This window comes from Plectropomus leopardus, chromosome 2 (assembly GCF_008729295.1).
Source record: "Plectropomus leopardus isolate mb chromosome 2, YSFRI_Pleo_2.0, whole genome shotgun sequence".
Taxonomy (NCBI): Eukaryota; Metazoa; Chordata; class Actinopteri; order Perciformes; family Serranidae; genus Plectropomus; species Plectropomus leopardus.
In genome coordinates, this window is record NC_056464.1 from 26,427,486 (window position 1) to 26,445,912 (window position 18,427).

Consider the following 18,427-nt stretch of genomic DNA (forward strand, 5'->3'; position numbering starts at 1 on the left):
AACCTTAGCATTAGCAGAGTAAACACAGCGATAAGTGAAGTTATTTTGCAAATAGAGTCGATAACAACAGTTAAATAAAAAAAAAAGAAGATGTGCTCGCTGAGTTTCTCGAGGGGGGAAACACGTTTCCACCGTTTTTCTGACTGGATTTGTCCGAAGCTTGATTTAGTAAGTGGCTCTGTTGGTGATAAAGATGTTCCCCGGATACAAATACAATGTTTATAGTTGTTTTGCCACTAATTGCTCTAATGGAGGAGCAGATACGAGGGGCTTCAGAGAGGGGCAACACTGCCATGTTCACAAAATTTCAGACAGACGACGATGAGGCTGCCAGCTAATATCAGAAGTCCAAAGGAGAAATGCCGAAATATGCAGTGTCACGAAAACCTCATAGAAATTGCTGTTGACGAGGAACAAGTCACATACAAATGGTAAATATAAATGGATGTCTTTATATAGATAATCCTTCTACCCACACACACAGACACACACAAACACACAAACACTAAGTTATCTGTCTAATGTGACCGTTGTTCCTCCACTTGTTTTATTCCATGCTGTCTGTTTTAATGTTGGTCACTTGTATTGCACTGTTTGGCTGTCAGTTGTTTTGTGCTGTAGGTTTCCATGGTTTTTTTTTTTTGGTTTTTTTTTTTTTTTTTTTAAAATCCTAACTACACTCGACTGCATGACCATATAAATGAAGATGAACATAATGCCATAAACTGAATGCTTTAAGGGCTCTTCTGTATCAAAAATGCATGAACAGAATTTGAACAAAACCAAAATGTCAAGAGGTATTAGAACAACAGGAAAAGGCAAGAGATATTGTAATCGACTCTGTCTTTTCACTTCTGCATGGATAAGAATGATTCCTACATGATTTTGTCCAGTTATTCTATGCATTTAATCCAGAGGCATGATGTTTTGGGGTTGTCCATCCATCTGTCCCATTCTTGTGAACACTTTATCTCAAGAAAGCCTTAAGGAAATTTCTTCAAATTTGGCTCAAACATCCACTCAGACTCCTATAACAGAAGAAGAAACCTATAACACTATGGTGGTTGAAGGTCAGTAGTCTTGGGTGCCCACCTTGAATATGTATATAATATAATATATAGGGCAGCTCTAGTGTGAAAGGGAGAGAGAGGGTATGACATGCAGCGAAGGGCCGAGGTTGCCATCGAACTCGCAGCCACTGTAGTGCAACTGGACTGGTGCGTGGATGCATACAGCCGTGAGTTGGTAAAATATATTAGATAACATTTGCACATTTAAAGTAGAGACTTGAGATGGTAACAGTTGAGACAGTCACTTTAATGGCAATCTAGATAATTACATAGCAGCAGGAACATTCATAAAACATCTTCAACGTCTAAATTCTTGCAAAGCAACATTGTTGTTTCATAAATATTCATGTAGATAAATAAACTCTTCTGATGGGTATACAGATGAAACATTTTCATATATAACAAAAATGACTTTGTACTTGGCTGGTTATTTCAAAACGACACAGTTTCACCATGTACATAAATGTGAAGCTAGAACTAAGGTAAGAAATGTACGTTTCCTTTCTTACCAAATTTGAATCCTTTATATGTAAATACTGCAGTATAGAACATCAAGTATCTACAATAACACTTTGTATATTATGTTACCTTAAGTTAACAATTTTGAACTGTTTTACTCTTTTTGAGGAAACCAGAGAAAATATACAGGAGTCCAAGTTGTTGCCCTTCAAACAGCAGTGCAACGTTGCAACACTTCATTTATTTATCCTCAGACATTTCTTTGTACCAGACGTGATAAATGTGCTTCTTGTTAGAAGGAGTAGTTTGACATTTGGAGAGATACACTTCTTTGCTTTCTGTAGGAGTAAAAGGATTGGCACCAGCCTCGTGTTTGTCTGTTAAATATGAAGCTTCAGCCTGTCAGTTTAGCTTAGCACAAAGATCAGAAACAAGTAGCCTGGCTCTGCTCAAAGGTAACAATATTAGCCTTTTAATCTGTGAAGTGAATAACTTATTAAATATATGTCCAGCATATGACAGTCTTTTTAAAAAAAATTTTAGTTTTTTTTTTTTTTACAGTTTTTGTTGTAAGTTTAAACAACGGAGATACAAACATATTAAAGTTTTAGAGGTGTTAGAAGGCAGATTTGTCACTGTTGAACGAAGCCAGCAATGTGACTTTATTTTGGCACATAAAATTTGGCACTGAAAACAAAACCTGAACTGAAAAAAGACACATTGGCACTGAAACACTTGCATTTGAAAAAAGTTGCACTGGCACTGAAAATAAGTTGAAATTAAATAAAAAATGCTTTATTCAACCATGTTAGATCACATTCCCGCTAATATTGTGCACTTATTACACAACATATGCGAAAAAGACAACAAAATATATTAAAATCCATTCAGGTTTTCAGTCTGTAAAATGAAATGTGATTTGAGCTTAAGTAAGAGTCTTTTTTAAAAAGTCTTTTTTGGCCCAATGGTGTCATGTTACGGGCCAGGAAGTTGTTATTCCATATTTGATCCAGGTCCCCAGGAAGCGCACTGGGCTTTGGAGCCAGTTTTCATTGGGGCCAAACAGTGAAATTACACCATCACATGAGTCCCTGGGGCCCAGAGAAGAAAGTGATGCCTGTTAATAATGTGATGCATTTTATTGAGCATTACGACCCCTGCAAAATGATGCTATCGGGATTTAATCCATTTTGTCAGATAAAGTGTTGAAAGTCTAGAAGAGCAGCACAAAATAAATCATTTTGTCCTTAATCAAGTTAGCATTAAAACTGGAGAAGCGGGCTTGGCTGGTAAAAGTCTGTAGTGCACCTACTCAAAGGGCCACACAGTGAAGAAGCGGTGCCGATCCTCCTTTTATTTAAACTTTTTGGGTTTCATGCACCACTGAGACACTTTCATTGGAATGAATGGGCCCCGCCTCCAGTGCTGTATCCAGCTGTCTTCATACATCCATGGTTACAGTGCAGAAGTTAAAGACACTCTAACTTCACTTTCACTTGAACATTAGCTGAAAAATTAAACAAAGGCATTTAAAGATATACGTATATCCGTCTTCCAATTAGGATTGAATGCAACACACTTTTTAATTTTTTGACCATGTACTTGCAATCTTATCATATTATATTTTGGTATTTTGATTTTACAGTGACAATCTCCTGATTTTTTAAGTCTTTTTTTCAGTGACACGTTGTTGTTGTTTTTGTTAATGCTCACGGTTTCTCTTCAGTTTTCTGTTAACCAACATTATGTTGGTTTGGCAGAGGTCCGCTGGAACAAGTGTCAGCTTCTTAATACAACTCTTTCAAATGCAAGTGTTGCAAAGCCAATGTTTACTTTTGATTTCAGTTTTTGTTTCCAACGCCAAAATGTACTTATCTGTGCCAAAATCTAAAGTCACTGTTCTGGCTCCATAGACTTGCTGTTTCCTGTTTTAATGCTAAGCTAATCTCACCATCTGCTGCCTGCAGCTTCTTATTTACCTGACAGATATGAGCGGAGTATAGGTTTTTTTTCATCTTGTCAAGCTTATTAAATGTCAGACTTTTGCTTTAAGACATCAGCACACCACTGAGTAAAACCCTCTTTTTTTTTTTAAATCAGTGTGTCCTCTCCCTCTAAACACAACAGTATTAACAGTATTTGCCAATATGTGAAGACTGAGAGACAGACTAAGAGTGTAAAGCTTCAATATGCACATTCAATTTGGCTTTTTAGACCTACAAGTCGTGTTCAGTTTACCAAGGCATCCTGAATATGACTAGTGACAAGCAAACATTCAAAACCGACTGTTTATTTGTTTGTTTTTCTACTGTTTGAAAGCTCGCCGTGGCACAAAAACGGTGGCTCCCTGCAGCCAGTACCTCTCTTATGAGTTCTGCTCTGCTTTGATTCTCCTGTCATTACTTGTTAATAAAGGTAGAAAATAACAGTCTTGGCCCTAGCCATCTCTTTAATGACAAGCCCCATTCTTCAGTGTGCGTCTGCCTGCAGGCTCGTGGTTTCGGCTACAGCGGTCACCACGCTTCAGCTCACTGCACTTCATCCTTTCATCTTACACAGCGATGATCAATGTGAGATCAGAGGGCAAACCACTTCATCTGCTGCCTGTCCATGTGTGAGAGAGTGTGTATGTTCTCCTCTCTCTTCCCCTTAGCATGTAATTGGCTATGCCCACAGGCTAAAAGTCTTCCCTGTGTTCACGTCTCCTCTGGGGAGATAGCACGGTGAAGGAAATAACAGTTCTTCTACAAATCAATCACCATCTGTTGAGTTAAATGTAAACTCACAGATATCATACAAGCAGACATAATTTGGAATAAATGTAGGTAAGTGCCGTCTAACAAATGGCACATGTTAGGCATTTTTATAACCTCTCAAAATCAAGTAAAAGGTGGAATGTAGCGAGCTTCAAACACACAACAGAGCCGTGATTAATAACCTATCATATATCCAAACCTGCAGCTAATCATTGTAGTTACCAACAGAGGTGGGAGCAAGTCATTGTTTTGCTAGTCACAAGTCTCAAGTCTTTGCACATAAGTACAAAGTCAAGTCCTAAGTCATGATTAAGGGTTCATTAATGCTCAGCTTTAGATTAGGAGCCCTCTGTCTGTACTCTGTGCCAATTTCTCCCCTATTTGTGCACATTTTCTGAAAGCTTATGGATACTGACTAAGTCATTTAACAAATGGCGGAACAGGATGAATCGTAATAAAGTGAAAAGAATTCTCCGTCCACATGAAGCCAAGGCTGAAGTGCTAAAAACTGCAGGTCATCGAGGCTTCTTGAGGCTGGCTCCCAAACAGATTCAATCTCCATAGACTCCCATGTTAAAATACCCAAATTTGCAACAGAAATGAACAAGTTTTTTTGTCTCTATAGTTAATTTTAATGCTTATGACAGCTGTACGGAGGTTGAATTTTTATTAAGGTCCAAAGCCCACCCCTCGCTCCACCACAGCTACATCCTCTTGTCCAAATATGGTTACATCTGGCTCCGAAACCAAGATGGCGTCTTCCATTATTTATATAGTCTGCAGTCAAAACTGACAAGTCCCTAGTCAAGTCTAGGGGCTTAAGTTATGCTCAACGTTAGATACGTATACAGGCATGGATGGAGCCCTTTGTATTCTGCGTTTGAAGCTTATAAACAAAACAAAGCAGTACCAGTGGAAAATGCAAAGGCGCAGTAGCACATTTCAGGCAAGACTTGAAAAACAGAGGAATGGAACGGATTAAAAAAAAAAAAAAATTCTCCATCCACTTGTCACGATCGCAATGGCCTCACAGACCACCGCCGTTTACGACCGTTTAAAGGTAAATTATTACGACCTCCTCCACTGTCGGCTCGTTTGTTATTGTCAGAAACTTTTTTTTAACAATGTCTTTATTAATTTTGTACAGCACAGTCAGCATTGTAATTTAAAACATTATACTGCCAGTTTTAACATTACAACCACACATAAATAGAAGCACACACTCACACATCCACCCCTACAAACACTTTAACAGATGTTCTTTCTCTCTTTTAACATTTCTCCTGTAATATAACCAAAGTCAGCATAGAGCCTAAGGCTACATCTTATATAAAATTTAATTTTAATGGTACTTCTGAAACACTGGGAAAAAGAATACACTGTACATGCACGCACATATACATAAGCATAAGCAAAAGCTTACAAAATTCCAAATCTTGCCTAATCTTTTCTGGGGTTTATCACTATGATTCTTCATATATCTTATCCCAATTCTCCCTTGTGTATAGAGGCTCTCTTATATAACTTTCATAAAGTCTTTGAATGGTTTCCCTATCTCCTCATGAACATGCAACTTATTTTTCAGGTTGTATTTTATCCTCTTCGTTGACATTCAATGTGCCCTATTTTTAATCCAAGCACCTATTGTAGGTGCGATAGTTTTCTTCCAGCTGACAGCAATCATTCGTTTTGCCTAAAGTATAGCAAAGTCAATGCATTTATGTTCTTTGGTTCTTAACTTGAGATTTGATAGGTATATATGTAACAGTATCATTTGAGAATATATTGGAAAATTCATAGACAAAATGATCATGATTTTCTTGATCACCTCCCTCCAAAATCTCTGAATTTTATCACATTCTCAAATGCAATGTATAAATGTTCCTTGAATGTCCTTACATTCAAGACACTTGTCAGGTATATTATTGTTATATCTATGTTATTTAGCAGGGGTTACTTAAGTCTGCATTAGCCACTTATACTGAAGAAGCTTTAAGTTAGTGTTGGCTGTTTTTGTTCGAGCCCTCTCACAGATTTTGTTCCAACTGTCAGAAACTTTGAACTCTAGTGCCGTCTATTGGCTGTCTCTATGCTGTCATAAAGGATGCATGGAAGTGTGAGGGCAGTGACGTTTATAACGTTTGAAATGGACGCATCTATTTTTGAAAGGGATTGTAAATGAGCATTAACGAGTCCCAAGTCATTTTTAAGTCCTTAACTTTGAGTTTCAAGTCATAATGCATTTTCCACCAATTCCATTTAAATAATAGTCAAAATCATAATGCTTTTGAAATTTGTATTTATTCGTTACAAGTCTTAAAAAGTTATTAGCTGTTGAGAAAATGTTACCTGAGCATTAGCTCGTTAACTATGTAAACTTACTGTTCTTTGTAACTTTAAATGTTAAACAGTATCAAATGTTTCTGTCAGTATTTTTTGACCCACGTGTTTTACATACCCAATTGTTTTTTTGTGTTTACCACCATGTAGTTTTTCTTTGCAAATGAAAAGATCTTTGGTTTAATTTTTTGCATCCGGCAAAAAGTTAATTCTTACTATTTCTCTCCTGCAACTTGATTGGATGCTGTCAAATTGGTTTAAACAAAGTCGACCTGGGGAATTAATTGTTGACTTGCCAGGTTTAAATGGCTTTAATATTAGTTTATTGAGGAAAGTAATTGATTTGTGGCACACTTTTTTAATTTTTGGGCTTTGGGAGAACGTATATTGAGTATTTTCATGTCAAAAGGCTCAAGTCCAAGTGAGGTCACGAGTCATTGGTGTTAAAGTCCAAGTTGAGCTGTGACTCTTTTTTGATATTGTCAGGTCCAGTCTAAAGTCATCATATTTGCGACTCCAGTCTGACTCAAGTCCAAGTCATATGACTCGAGTCCACACCTCTGATAACCAATAACGCAACAAAATGGTACAAATTGTTTTTTTTAAATCATTATCACATCGCTGTATCTCCAACAGCTGTTTTTTCACCAGCTTCAAAAGCAGCAGGCCACCAGTATTCTTCAAAACATCTGGAATATGGTTTCTTACAGGAAAACTGTCATGACAAACATATACGTTTCTGCAGAGAGTATTGAGCAACAATCATTTGCAGGACGTGATAGAGAAACTTAGAAAATAATTAACCTCCAAAAAGTACTAAATAGCTTTGTAAATTTTAAATATTGTCCACTCTTTAGGTGTAAAAATGTCGAGAGCCACAGCTCTCCAAATGTTAATTTAAGGTTAAAGCTGCAAAGATTTAACAGTCTTAAAGTCTTTAGGTAATTTGTTTCATGTAACAGTGAATGACCAAACTCTCCGAGTGTGACTAATTCTATTGTAGCTTTACTTTGGCAAAGCCCCGAGCTTTCATTTGCTTCATACTCCTCAGTCAGAGTTTGATTTGTTCACTATTGTTTCTTCTGAAGTGGCACAATGTCTTGAAAACAATACATCAGAGAAAAGAGGCAACTCAGTGCCAAATGATAGTGGAGAAATCACAAAGATCTGCACAAGAGATTTTTTTTTAAGGATTAATTCAAGAAAGGCTGGCGAAGCATTTAAAGCCGGCCATATAAGCTTTAACCTTTTTCACAAGGTTTCCTATGTAGCATTTTAATTCATGTACCCACCTGTCAGCTGTCGTGGGACACAGCAATAAAAAGAACAAGTGACCCACTCGTCCAGAGACAACACCTCAAACTTGAGAAGATACTCGAAGTTTCTTTTATATATTATATAAGCTTCAAGTTTGGAGGCTAGGATGCCATCCATTTTGAAAGAAAATACCAGTGTCATCACTCTGCCCCAAATAAATTGGAAATAAGCAGAGTGTCTCTGTGGGTTTAAGCAGTACAACTTGTTCTTTTGATTTGAGTTGCCCAAATCAAGAAATACTTTCCTCAAGAGTCAAATTTTCTACCAGACACGGCACTTAAGCTCGGGGTTCATCTGACTGCCTTTTTGGCACTGGAAAGCTTCTGAGAATGCTTCGAAATTCTGGAGCGATCCGAGCACCCTGAAGACAAGAGAAAAACCAAAACATTGTGATAAAATGCTGAAGCATGTGATGAATGTTCGAGGAGCACAGCTGTGTGAGTCCAGATTTTTAAGTCTTCATATTTCGATCAGCAAATGGACCAGCATTGATTCTAATTAGGGCTGCAACTAATAATTATTTCCATTGTTGATAAATCTGCTGATTATTTTCTTGACAAATCAATAGGTTGTTTGTTCTGTAAAATGTCAGAAATGGTGACAACAAATCTATTGATTGATTTAAACGATGACATTATTTTCCAACTAGTTAGAAAATAGATTAATTAGTTTGAGTAAAGAAGTAGTCAAAATTCTCTGATTCCTACTAATTAAATGTAAATATATGAATAGATTTGTTGTCAACTAATATGGACATTTTTTAAAAACTGAAACGCATGATGAAAGCTACAGGAGCATGCTAAAGCTTCTTACCTGTACTCTAAGGGACTGTGTGAGTCAGTCTTGATGGACTGGCTGGCATACTCAGGCCGATAAGCACCGCACCACACCTTGAGAAAATGAAGATACGGTTAGTGGAGAGTAATCTACGTTTAAAAAGCAGTCATTAGGAGTTAAATGAAGCCTTCTGTTGACTGTGAAAGGCTATTGAGCTAGTGAATGTTACAGCTCAGCCGACGAGCACGCCATTAATGTTTACATCTCACGCTGTCAAAAGCACGAGCCTCTCGTCCACGAGTAGATGCACACTTCCATCTGCACAGTGGTACAGTTGGCCGGTGTAGTTCTTAGTTCCTACATGAAAATGCTCCCCATAAGGTCAGTGGATTATCTTGAGTCATGATTTCTGGAAGGAGCCACTGCTCTTGAGTTTTTCCTTTTTTTTTTTTTTTTTTTTTTTTCAAAATTAAATTTTTGTGCTGGCCATCTAGTTCTACAATATTGAAGAGAATGCAGACACCTCTAAGGCGGATATCTATAATGATATAACATGAAGCAACTCATACCAAAACATTTGTACTGATGAATAGCACTACACATTAAAACATTTTACAATCTACAAGTTTATTATTTTACTTCAAATACAACTCGTGTTTATAAAACTTTTTTTTTTGCAGTAGCAGCATTTTGCATCAGATGTTTTTCTAACATCCAGTCTTTGTGGAGAAAATGTGGCACAATTTATTTTACTTATGTACCAACTGATTCATGGTGGGGAATCTTGAAATTCATTTGTAACATTTGACCTGTTTAATTGTGGATGACGGCTTCCTGCTTACGCTTTACATTTTCTGGCACCAAGATGATCTTTACTTTGGCAGCTCGTCCTCGTCCCCCATGTTTGTGTGTGTAGCTGAACACTGATTTGTTCTGGGATTGCTTCACCCCCTGACCCTCTCCCTTTGTCCCAGTGTTTACTTCTCAGCACCAAACATCCACTGAAAAATGCTCCCCCTGAGCTTTAGCTCTCGTCTCCAGACGCAGAAATTATGTTCTGCCCTCCGTCTGCTGAAATAACACATTCAGAAACAACATGTTCTCTCATTATTCTCACTTACTTGGGCAAAGTTGAGAAAGAAAAGTTGCTTGTGATCCATGTCTAGACCAGGTAGACGAGGCTCCTCGCCCTCCATCTCCACCCACTTTAGATAAGCCTGTCCACACACATAAAAACAGATTTCAGATATGCGGGATGTTTTATTATAAACATTTTGGACTTGCTGCTGAAATAGCAACGTGGTTTTGCAGCTAACAACCTTATATGCTTGACGAACCCCTCCATTGTCTGCAATGTTCTCCCCCAAAGTGCTGATTCCACTGACCTGCAGCAGCACAGACAAAACCACGACATGAAAACACTCATTCTGGTCGTCATTAAATACATGGTTTACATTGTCGGAGACAAAACGTCTCATTTCATACATGTCACTGGATGCTTACGTTTTGTCCACCTGCCAGCTTCCAGTTGAAGTTGCCATATTGTTGCACCATGCACTGTGACTGCTCTTTAAAATGCTCAGCAGAATAATTACTCCACCAGTTTAGCATATTACCATCCTTGTCGAAATTACGCCCTGTGAGGAAACATAATGCATCAAGTAAAAGTACTGTTTGCCAAACATGATGCATCTACCAAAGCAGTAACCTATCATGGTCATAACAGCAGACCTAAAATAAACTGTTATTTTAAAAATGATAATGACTTCCCAAAAATATGCACGATGGATGAATCGCGTCTCACCGTTGTCGTCGAATCCGTGTGTGATCTCATGTCCGATAACCATTCCTATCCCTCCAAAGTTAAGAGCCTGGTGCTGATGTTTACTGAAAAAAGGCGGCTGCAGGATTCCTGCTGGAAACACTGCACAGACAAAAACAACAAGAGAGACAACACAATTAGTACTGAAGAGACACGAAACAGGATTACACAGAGCAGAAAAACAACATGTCTTTTTTATCCACAGAGGGCAAAGCTCTTACCGATCTGGTTTCTGTTGGGTGAGTAGAAAGCATTCACCACAGCAGCACCGATGATCCACCTGAGGAGTGATTAGTTCATCATGAATGAAAGAGCACTAAACTGAATTTTCGTTGAAGATTTTATGCTAAAAATCCACTCACACAGCACCAGAAAACAGCATATTTAAACCCTCAATTGGTTGAATATAAGTACATTTACTCAAGTACTTTATTTAAGAACAATTCTAAGGTTCTTGAGCATTTCCATTTTATGCTTCTTTATACTTTTACTCCACTACATTTTAGAGGCAAATATTGTGCTTTTTGTAAAATTTGAGTGTGAATAGTTGTCTGTCTCATGTTTCAGCCTTGTGATAGTCTGAGGACTTGTTCTTTTGCACGCCTCTTGCACAGTGTCAGCTGGTGCCGGCTCAAGCACCCCGCGACCCTCAACAGAATGAGCAGTTATGGATAATGGATAGATGCACCCTGTACACGTGTGTTATCCTCTCTGTTGTTTCCATTGTGTTTGCTGCTGCATTTGAGTTCTTCCTTGCAGTCCTGGTTGGTTTCAGTTTAGTTTTTGATTCATGTTTTGGTTACTTGTTTTTTTTCCTCTTTTTTTAAACATTTTTATCGGCATTAAGGCACGCTTATCGTTTGTACACCTTTCTGCTCTTTTTGCTCTGCATCTGGGTCCTCATCTGAACTCAAACGTGACAAACCTTCAAAAGGGGAGTTTACAAACCAGTGGGTCAACTCACTGTGTGTACATTTTCAGTTTGATACAGTCTATAGTTAAGCTGCCCCGCAGCACATAAAATAGTTGAAATTTAGCAACTGCAACATTTAAGTGATGAGCACAGTAAGGCGTCAATAATCATAATCCAGTAATACAAGATAGAGGATTCTGAAACTGGCCATTCTGCATAATAAGTACTTAAACTTTGGGTACTTAAAGTATATTTATGCTCATAATTTTATTCTTTTACTTAAGTAAGATTGTGAATGTGGAACTTTTACTACTCCGAAATTAATTGTTTTACTTAACACACTGACAGCTTAATTTTAGGATTACTTGATGAAAACACAGAGTACCTTTTTCTTTTTACTGTGGGACATTTAGTGCACCATGTCCACTTAAAAAAAAGTCATTTTTTTAATGATTTGGCTGAGCACAACCCTGTTTACTACAATAACAGAAAGAGGGAGCTGAAGTGTGACTGTCCTGTGTCACCCTTAATGACTTATTATATCAGAGAGCTCTGAGAACATGAGGAAAAAAGTAACGCCTGCACACTTTTTTCCTCATGTACGCTGTTTTTTGGTAGCCTTGGACCTACACGATGTGCGATAACTCCCCTCTCTCAACTTAAGAGCTCTGAAAAAAAACCCAAGCACTGACTTCTCGAGTACATGAGTTTGTGTATTTCTGATAAGAACATTTTGTGTTGTCAGATGCATCAACAGCTTACAAGTCCGGGTCCACTGGTTCTCTGAGCTTCTTCAGACTCTTGTGTGCTTCAGACCTGAGGTTCTCGAGGATGTTCTCAAAGTAATGTTCTTCGCTAAAATTCAGCTAGAAAGAGAAACAACAGAAATCAGAGATCAGTGACATATATCATTATTATCATCATTCATGCAATGTGGCTCAGAAACAGACTCAGTTCTTACTTACATGTGCGTACTCCTGGTCAAGCTTCTGGTTGCTGTCCTGCAGAATATGATCCGGATAGCCAATATGCTCCTTGATCGCCATGGCCTGCATGAAATTAAGAACATTTACGTATTAACACTGAACATCTAGAAAGGATATACCCTTATTTTCTCAGCTTGGCTGTGCACTTTACCTTCTCTCTTGCCTTCTCCTTCGAGGGAGAATCCATCCAGCTTAATTCCTCCAGGGTTTCAACATATGCTTTCTGGATCTTACCAATAAGGTCACTGACCTGTGAACAGTGTAATGAAAGTCCCATACAGAAACAAACTGTCATGAGTTTGGTTTCCATCCAAATATAGCGCAAATTTTAACTAAATTTTCAGATGATAATCAATCAATCAATGGATCATCAATTTGAGCAGTAGGTGACACTATCTCTTCAGTCAGGTTACATGGTCATGGCTTGATGGAGACCCCAGATTTGTGAAAACAGCCATGTTTCAAGTCAGCCCTTTAATCTAAACCCCTAACCAATCATAACCAGACCTGAACCACAGCATTGTCTATAAACCACAAAGACAAGAATATTTTGAAGCAACTCATAAGACTTTTGCAAATCCAGGATTACCATCTAGCAACAGCTAGATATTGTAAAAATTAATATACAATAATGGAGAGCACACTGGACAATGGATATGGAGAGTTTTGAAAAACTAATATTTTCATAAACTCTTGAAGAGACATTACGTCATCATTTATTCTGAATCTGTTTCCATTCTTCTAAGTCACATTTATTTGATTTTTTACTTTTGTTTTTTTGATTTGTGCAGGAGAAGTAAGAAACCCAAAGAGGTAAGATACCCAAAGCAGCTTATAGTGAAAACCTCCCCTGTAGAATTTACAATATATTCAAATACTAAAGGTATTTCTGTCCTTAATACAACAACATAACAAGCAAACAAGTAGTTATAATGTAACACTTAACACATAACACTTCAACACAGATAATCCATTGAGTCCAGCGGATGTGTTTTCTCATTGAGACTTAAATAAGAATCATCATATAAGGTTTTTACCTTTTATTGCTACAACCACTTTCAACCTCTCCCAAAAGTAAAAAACAACACTTTTTTTCAATATTTCAAGATTTTTTATTTTTATTTGTTATTTTTGGCATTTCAATTCTGGTTTTTGGTGTGCAAACTGTAAAAAGAGGTGGAAACACATTTATTATTATGGGGCCACAGGCAGCATAATACATTTTGTGCATGAATAGATTTGTTCGTAGCACCACGGGAGTAGGTTTTTTTTTTTTTTTTATAACTGACAGGAAACATATGAAACTGGGGGCTTGGGGTCCTTCCCCTTGGAGATTTTCAGCATCAAACACTTAATTTCTTGCATTCTGGTAAAAATTGTATACATCAATTTTTGCCTTTTCTGCATCGATTAAGGGCGGACATGTCTTTCATTCTATGAAAATTTCCTCTGTTACTTTCATGTTTTTATTGGGAGCAAATGCTGGTGTAAAAAGATGAATTTGATGTAATGAAAGTGCTCCTTATGTCCAAGAATCATAAAAGTCTTAATATGGTAGATAAAATTATTATAATCCATTTTCTTGATTTGGTGGCAGACAGAGCATTATGAGGCTTGTAAAGTGACACATGGCCCCTCAAGGTTTTTTTTATTGCAGAAAAATCCATGAATTTCTTGCAGCTTGCGTTCCTCGTTTGATGTAAACTGCCTCTGTGCTGATAACTGATTTCTACTCCATGAGGAAGCTGATGCTTCTGTCATTGACTGACATTCAGGGGTGAACAGACCAAAAGGACTTACCATTCGTTTGCTCTCTCCAGCAAAAGTCTCACGCACATACAGAGCACCGACTGCGTTCTCCATGCTGTTCTGGACATAACGGACACATTCTCGCCACCAAGCGTCCTCCACGGTGGTCCCATATAGAGTCTGACCACAAACACAAACAACACACTGCAATTCAGTTCTTGAATAAGCTCATGTTAACATGTTTTGCTCTGTTATGTCACGCAGATCACACCTTTCTGTAACGGGCTCTGGCGTCTTTGAAGCGGCGGCTCAAGCTGTTAACTCTGTCAATGATGAGCTGCCAGGTGAGGTAGTTCTGCATAGCTCTGCAAACACAAATTGATTTTATTATAGTGTGCCAAATTGCAGCTATTCTGTAATAATTTAACTTTCATGTTTTCTAGTTTGCACAGCACTCTTGGACCGACCTGACACTGTGTTTGGAGAGAACGTCATTCATCTTCTCAAGGTAAGGAGAGCTGTACACCACCACCTCCTCCTCCAGCTTCACCTCCATGGACACACTGGACAGCACGCCTTGAATAAACCGAGTCCAGTTAAAACCCTGTAAACAAAAGGTAGGACATATTTTGCATGTTCAACGTGCTTTCAGACAAATAATACATGGTTTAATACACATGATTTTATGTGGAAGTGCTCCCAGCTACCTTCCCATCCAGTGCATCTACACTGATAAAACAACTAAAATGCATTGACATTCGTTGACATTGGTTATATGTTTTACTTTTTCCTTCATTGATATTTGAATCTTGACTACTGTCTGCCTACAAAAGAAACATTTACCGTATATAATATTAACTAATATTTTTAATGCCACACATGAACGCACGTGAACAACACCAGGAACAAAAATAGTCTCAGAGTCTGACATGTTGCCGATCACAAATATATAATTGCATTGCAAATTAGCATTAATGCTGTATACATTGGTTTATGCGACATATTGTCCCAGTGCAGATAAACATTAAATAAATGAACAGGATATCATCAACATTTAGTGCTTGTTTCAGCAACAACACGTGTTTGCACATTCAGCTTCCAGGAACAGCAGACCTTTAGGTGGCTCCTTAAATTACCATCTGTAAGAAGTGAACAATAATACACAAGGTGTCATTATGTACAAAGAAATGGACAGGGCTGAGGCAAATCATACTCTGCTTCACATTCTGCAGAGTCCATTATTTTCTATATCAGGACACTAACACTTACAATATACCGTGGTATTTCTAATAGTCTGTGTGTGCTCACAGTCAAAATGACTCAGTTGGCCTGTTGCAAAATAACGAGAAGAGATCTCTAAATGACTTTGTATTGGTTTTCATTATTTTGAGATACTAAGTCATTATTTTGAGATACTAAATCATTATTTTTAGAAAGTTTTTCATTATTTAAAGAAAATCCGTCATAATAAAGACCTACATATACTCTTTTTGTTATTGGTAGTATTGGTCTGTGTTGTTTTTGTAGTTGTTTTATTTGTGGATTGCACAGCTCTTTGGTCAATTGTTGTTTTTAAATGTGCTTTATAAATAAATTTGGATGGGTGGATAGCCTTATAGATTTTTTGATACGCAGAACTGGGCCTCCATATTTGAGTTGAAACATCTGCATACACTTGCTCCACTGTGGACTGTCAAAGATACAGTAGTTAGGTTACGTGAACATGTGACCTGATTGTGCTTTATGTAACACACAGGAAATAAATGAATTCACACGTACATTAAAGCTGAATGTGCTCTGTAGCTCTCCGAGTGTCATCTTATTATAGAGAACGGTGACATCTTGGCGCTCCTCTGCCGGTGATGTGGCCTGTCCCGTAACAGGAAGAGAGGATGTTCAGTTATATATGTTTTCACATTTTGCTCTCCTTTCATCAGCAAAGTCTCATTCGTCATGCTCTTGACAGACACGAACAAAAACAAGCCTGGTTAAAAGCTTGGCTGATCTCCTATATCCACACTTAATGTAGCCTGTTTCTTTTATTTACTGGAAGCAGAGTCGAGCTTCTCATTTTTTATCTTGTCATTATTCATTTTCCTTAGCCCCCGTCCCACAATTCCATTTCCTGTTGTGGTTGGCACTCACATTGGCGATGTCTGTCTCCAGGTCCAGCACTTGCATCATTTCCTCCCACACACGGTCGTCATCCTGAGTCAAGTTTCTGTCCTCGCGGGTTATCTTGGCAATAGAAACCATGAAATGCAGGTAGGCCTCTCGAACCTGTGGTGCAAACACAAGTTGCTAAATATTTCCAGAACAAAATAAAGGTTGTGTCAGAACAACGGAGGTGAATGACATTTTTACTGCTCAAACAAATGGAAAATGGTACTGAAAACTCTAATGAGTTTATTTTCTGAAAATCTTCTGGTTACTCAGGATAATCCAGAGATAAATAACTGTGGACATTTTATTCAGTAGAAAGTAGTTTCAATGCAGCTGTAACTGCGACATTGTTTTTCAGTTTTTCAAGTATCTTAATCGGTGAGAAAGATATCTCAAAACTTTGACGGATAAAACCTGGTTATCTTCATGAGTGCATACCATGAGACTTAAATCCCCAAAATGACCGTTTATATATAAATTACTCGCCCGGTGTTACCTTGAATTCTTGAAGAAAACTTTTTCTCAAATGTATCCACAGTTAGCGAAGAATCCAAAAATGGAGACGCTCAGTACTTCCTAAACACATCCATTTTCACTAAAATATTACTATTTAAAAGACTTCCACACATAAATAGCACACCTGGGCAAGTGTGTGTGATGCTACTCATTTATGGGCTACTTATGGGTAAGACTGTCTGCAGAAGTGTACTTGAGTACTCCAGGCCATCTTTCTGTCACAACTGCTAATGTTACTTCGATGCAGCACTTAGGGACCTTCTTGCGAGCCACTCTCCCCGTGGTTAGTTCAACTTCTGTGCGGTTAGCACGAGCTCAGACAGTGGCAGCAGCTAACATTCGACACCAGGCCGTTGGCCCGACAAACTCAAGCCGACACTTTATAACGGCTGGAGGTCACACTACCGCACTTCAGCAGTAGTCTTATGATTAACAGAGAGAAAGAGAATAAAAGAAAGCAACAGCCGGTCAGGAGGCGCTGATGTGTTACACACAGTTCTAACATAAAATTAGATTTGACCATTTCTATATAGTATTTACAGAAATAGTAAAATAACGAAAAAAAACCATAAATTTATGTTCACATGTGGGAGGGGCAGCAGCACGTGCTCTGTGCGTTGAATGAATACTGACGTCCAAATGAGTACTCATGCCCGTCCCTAGTTTTTATATTGTGGTCCCCTATGACATTAGTTCATCTAGAATTTTCTGTGTTTCAGGATGATTTCTTCGCTCTGGAGGCATGCAATAAGTGTTTTCTTCATGAACTGAATGTAACATGGGGTTAGTAATTAATATACAAATTGTCATTTTGGGGATGAAGTATTCCTTTAATTTGGAAAATTTGACTTTGTGTGATTTGGGTGAACTGATACTTTAAGGCCTCACCTTTTTGTAGTTTCCATCGTTGAAGTAATAGTCCCTTGATGGCATACCAAGTCCCGGCTGGTCAATCTAACCAAAATATAAGAATAGCTATCAATTATTTTCGTGTGTTTTTGACAGTATAATTAAATGATATGGCTCATTACATTTCTATGTCTTTTAATTGTCAATAAATCCTGTGAAAAGACCGAAACCAACTTTGAATTGATTCTACTAATGAGCTCTCTCCATGTAGCGAAAACCTGATAATATTCCTTTGTGCAACAGACATCTACTGTTGTTGAAAAACTATACTGTTTACATGTTGGTTAACCACGGTGTGACATTTTCTTCATAACTAACACGGACACTGCAGTTTATATTGACTCAATCTCACAAACACAGTACTAAAAACCCCCAAGCACACCAAATGCATAGAAATCCGCTGCTGAAAATAGTTCCCAACAAATACTCTAATAACTCCTCTTTGAGTAATGTTTGCGAAAACTATTACCACAGCTATTAGTTGGAACTTATTTAGCCTTTTATAAAATGAAACTATACATGTGTACCCACTTTTTAAGATTATGATCTTCAGTATAAATAAATGAGTTTGTGCTGAGTGCCACAGACAGGGTAGGGACGTTGGACAGTATTAGGAGACGGACTCATAAAACATAATGACTGCGTAATGA

The 18,427-nt window shown here is 37.9% G+C and overlaps 1 protein-coding gene and 1 long non-coding RNA gene across 3 annotated transcripts in view; one reads left to right on the plus strand and one right to left on the minus strand.

The window, feature by feature from the left end:
* LOC121957902 lies at window positions 1-14,719 on the plus strand. Its single transcript, XR_006106799.1, has 3 exons — window positions 1-431; window positions 14,454-14,533; window positions 14,633-14,719. It is a non-coding gene; the product is annotated as an uncharacterized LOC121957902 (long non-coding RNA).
* Window positions 5,170-18,427, minus strand: part of mmel1 (membrane metallo-endopeptidase-like 1) — a 24,945-nt gene continuing 11,687 nt past the window's right edge. For both annotated transcript variants that reach the window (XM_042506674.1, XM_042506683.1), the window contains 16 exons: window positions 17,757-17,822; window positions 16,335-16,469; window positions 15,969-16,058; window positions 14,657-14,793; window positions 14,461-14,554; window positions 14,241-14,369; window positions 12,592-12,690; window positions 12,420-12,503; window positions 12,217-12,320; window positions 10,763-10,821; window positions 10,524-10,643; window positions 10,223-10,356; window positions 10,039-10,104; window positions 9,841-9,936; window positions 8,756-8,832; window positions 5,170-8,303 (listed from right to left, as the gene is read on the minus strand). In XM_042506674.1, the coding sequence (XP_042362608.1) occupies window positions 8,204-8,303; window positions 8,756-8,832; window positions 9,841-9,936; window positions 10,039-10,104; window positions 10,223-10,356; window positions 10,524-10,643; window positions 10,763-10,821; window positions 12,217-12,320; window positions 12,420-12,503; window positions 12,592-12,690; window positions 14,241-14,369; window positions 14,461-14,554; window positions 14,657-14,793; window positions 15,969-16,058; window positions 16,335-16,469; window positions 17,757-17,822 (1,590 nt within the window). In that variant the 3' untranslated portion in view covers window positions 5,170-8,203. The remainder of the gene's footprint in view (window positions 8,304-8,755; window positions 8,833-9,840; window positions 9,937-10,038; window positions 10,105-10,222; window positions 10,357-10,523; window positions 10,644-10,762; window positions 10,822-12,216; window positions 12,321-12,419; window positions 12,504-12,591; window positions 12,691-14,240; window positions 14,370-14,460; window positions 14,555-14,656; window positions 14,794-15,968; window positions 16,059-16,334; window positions 16,470-17,756; window positions 17,823-18,427) is intronic.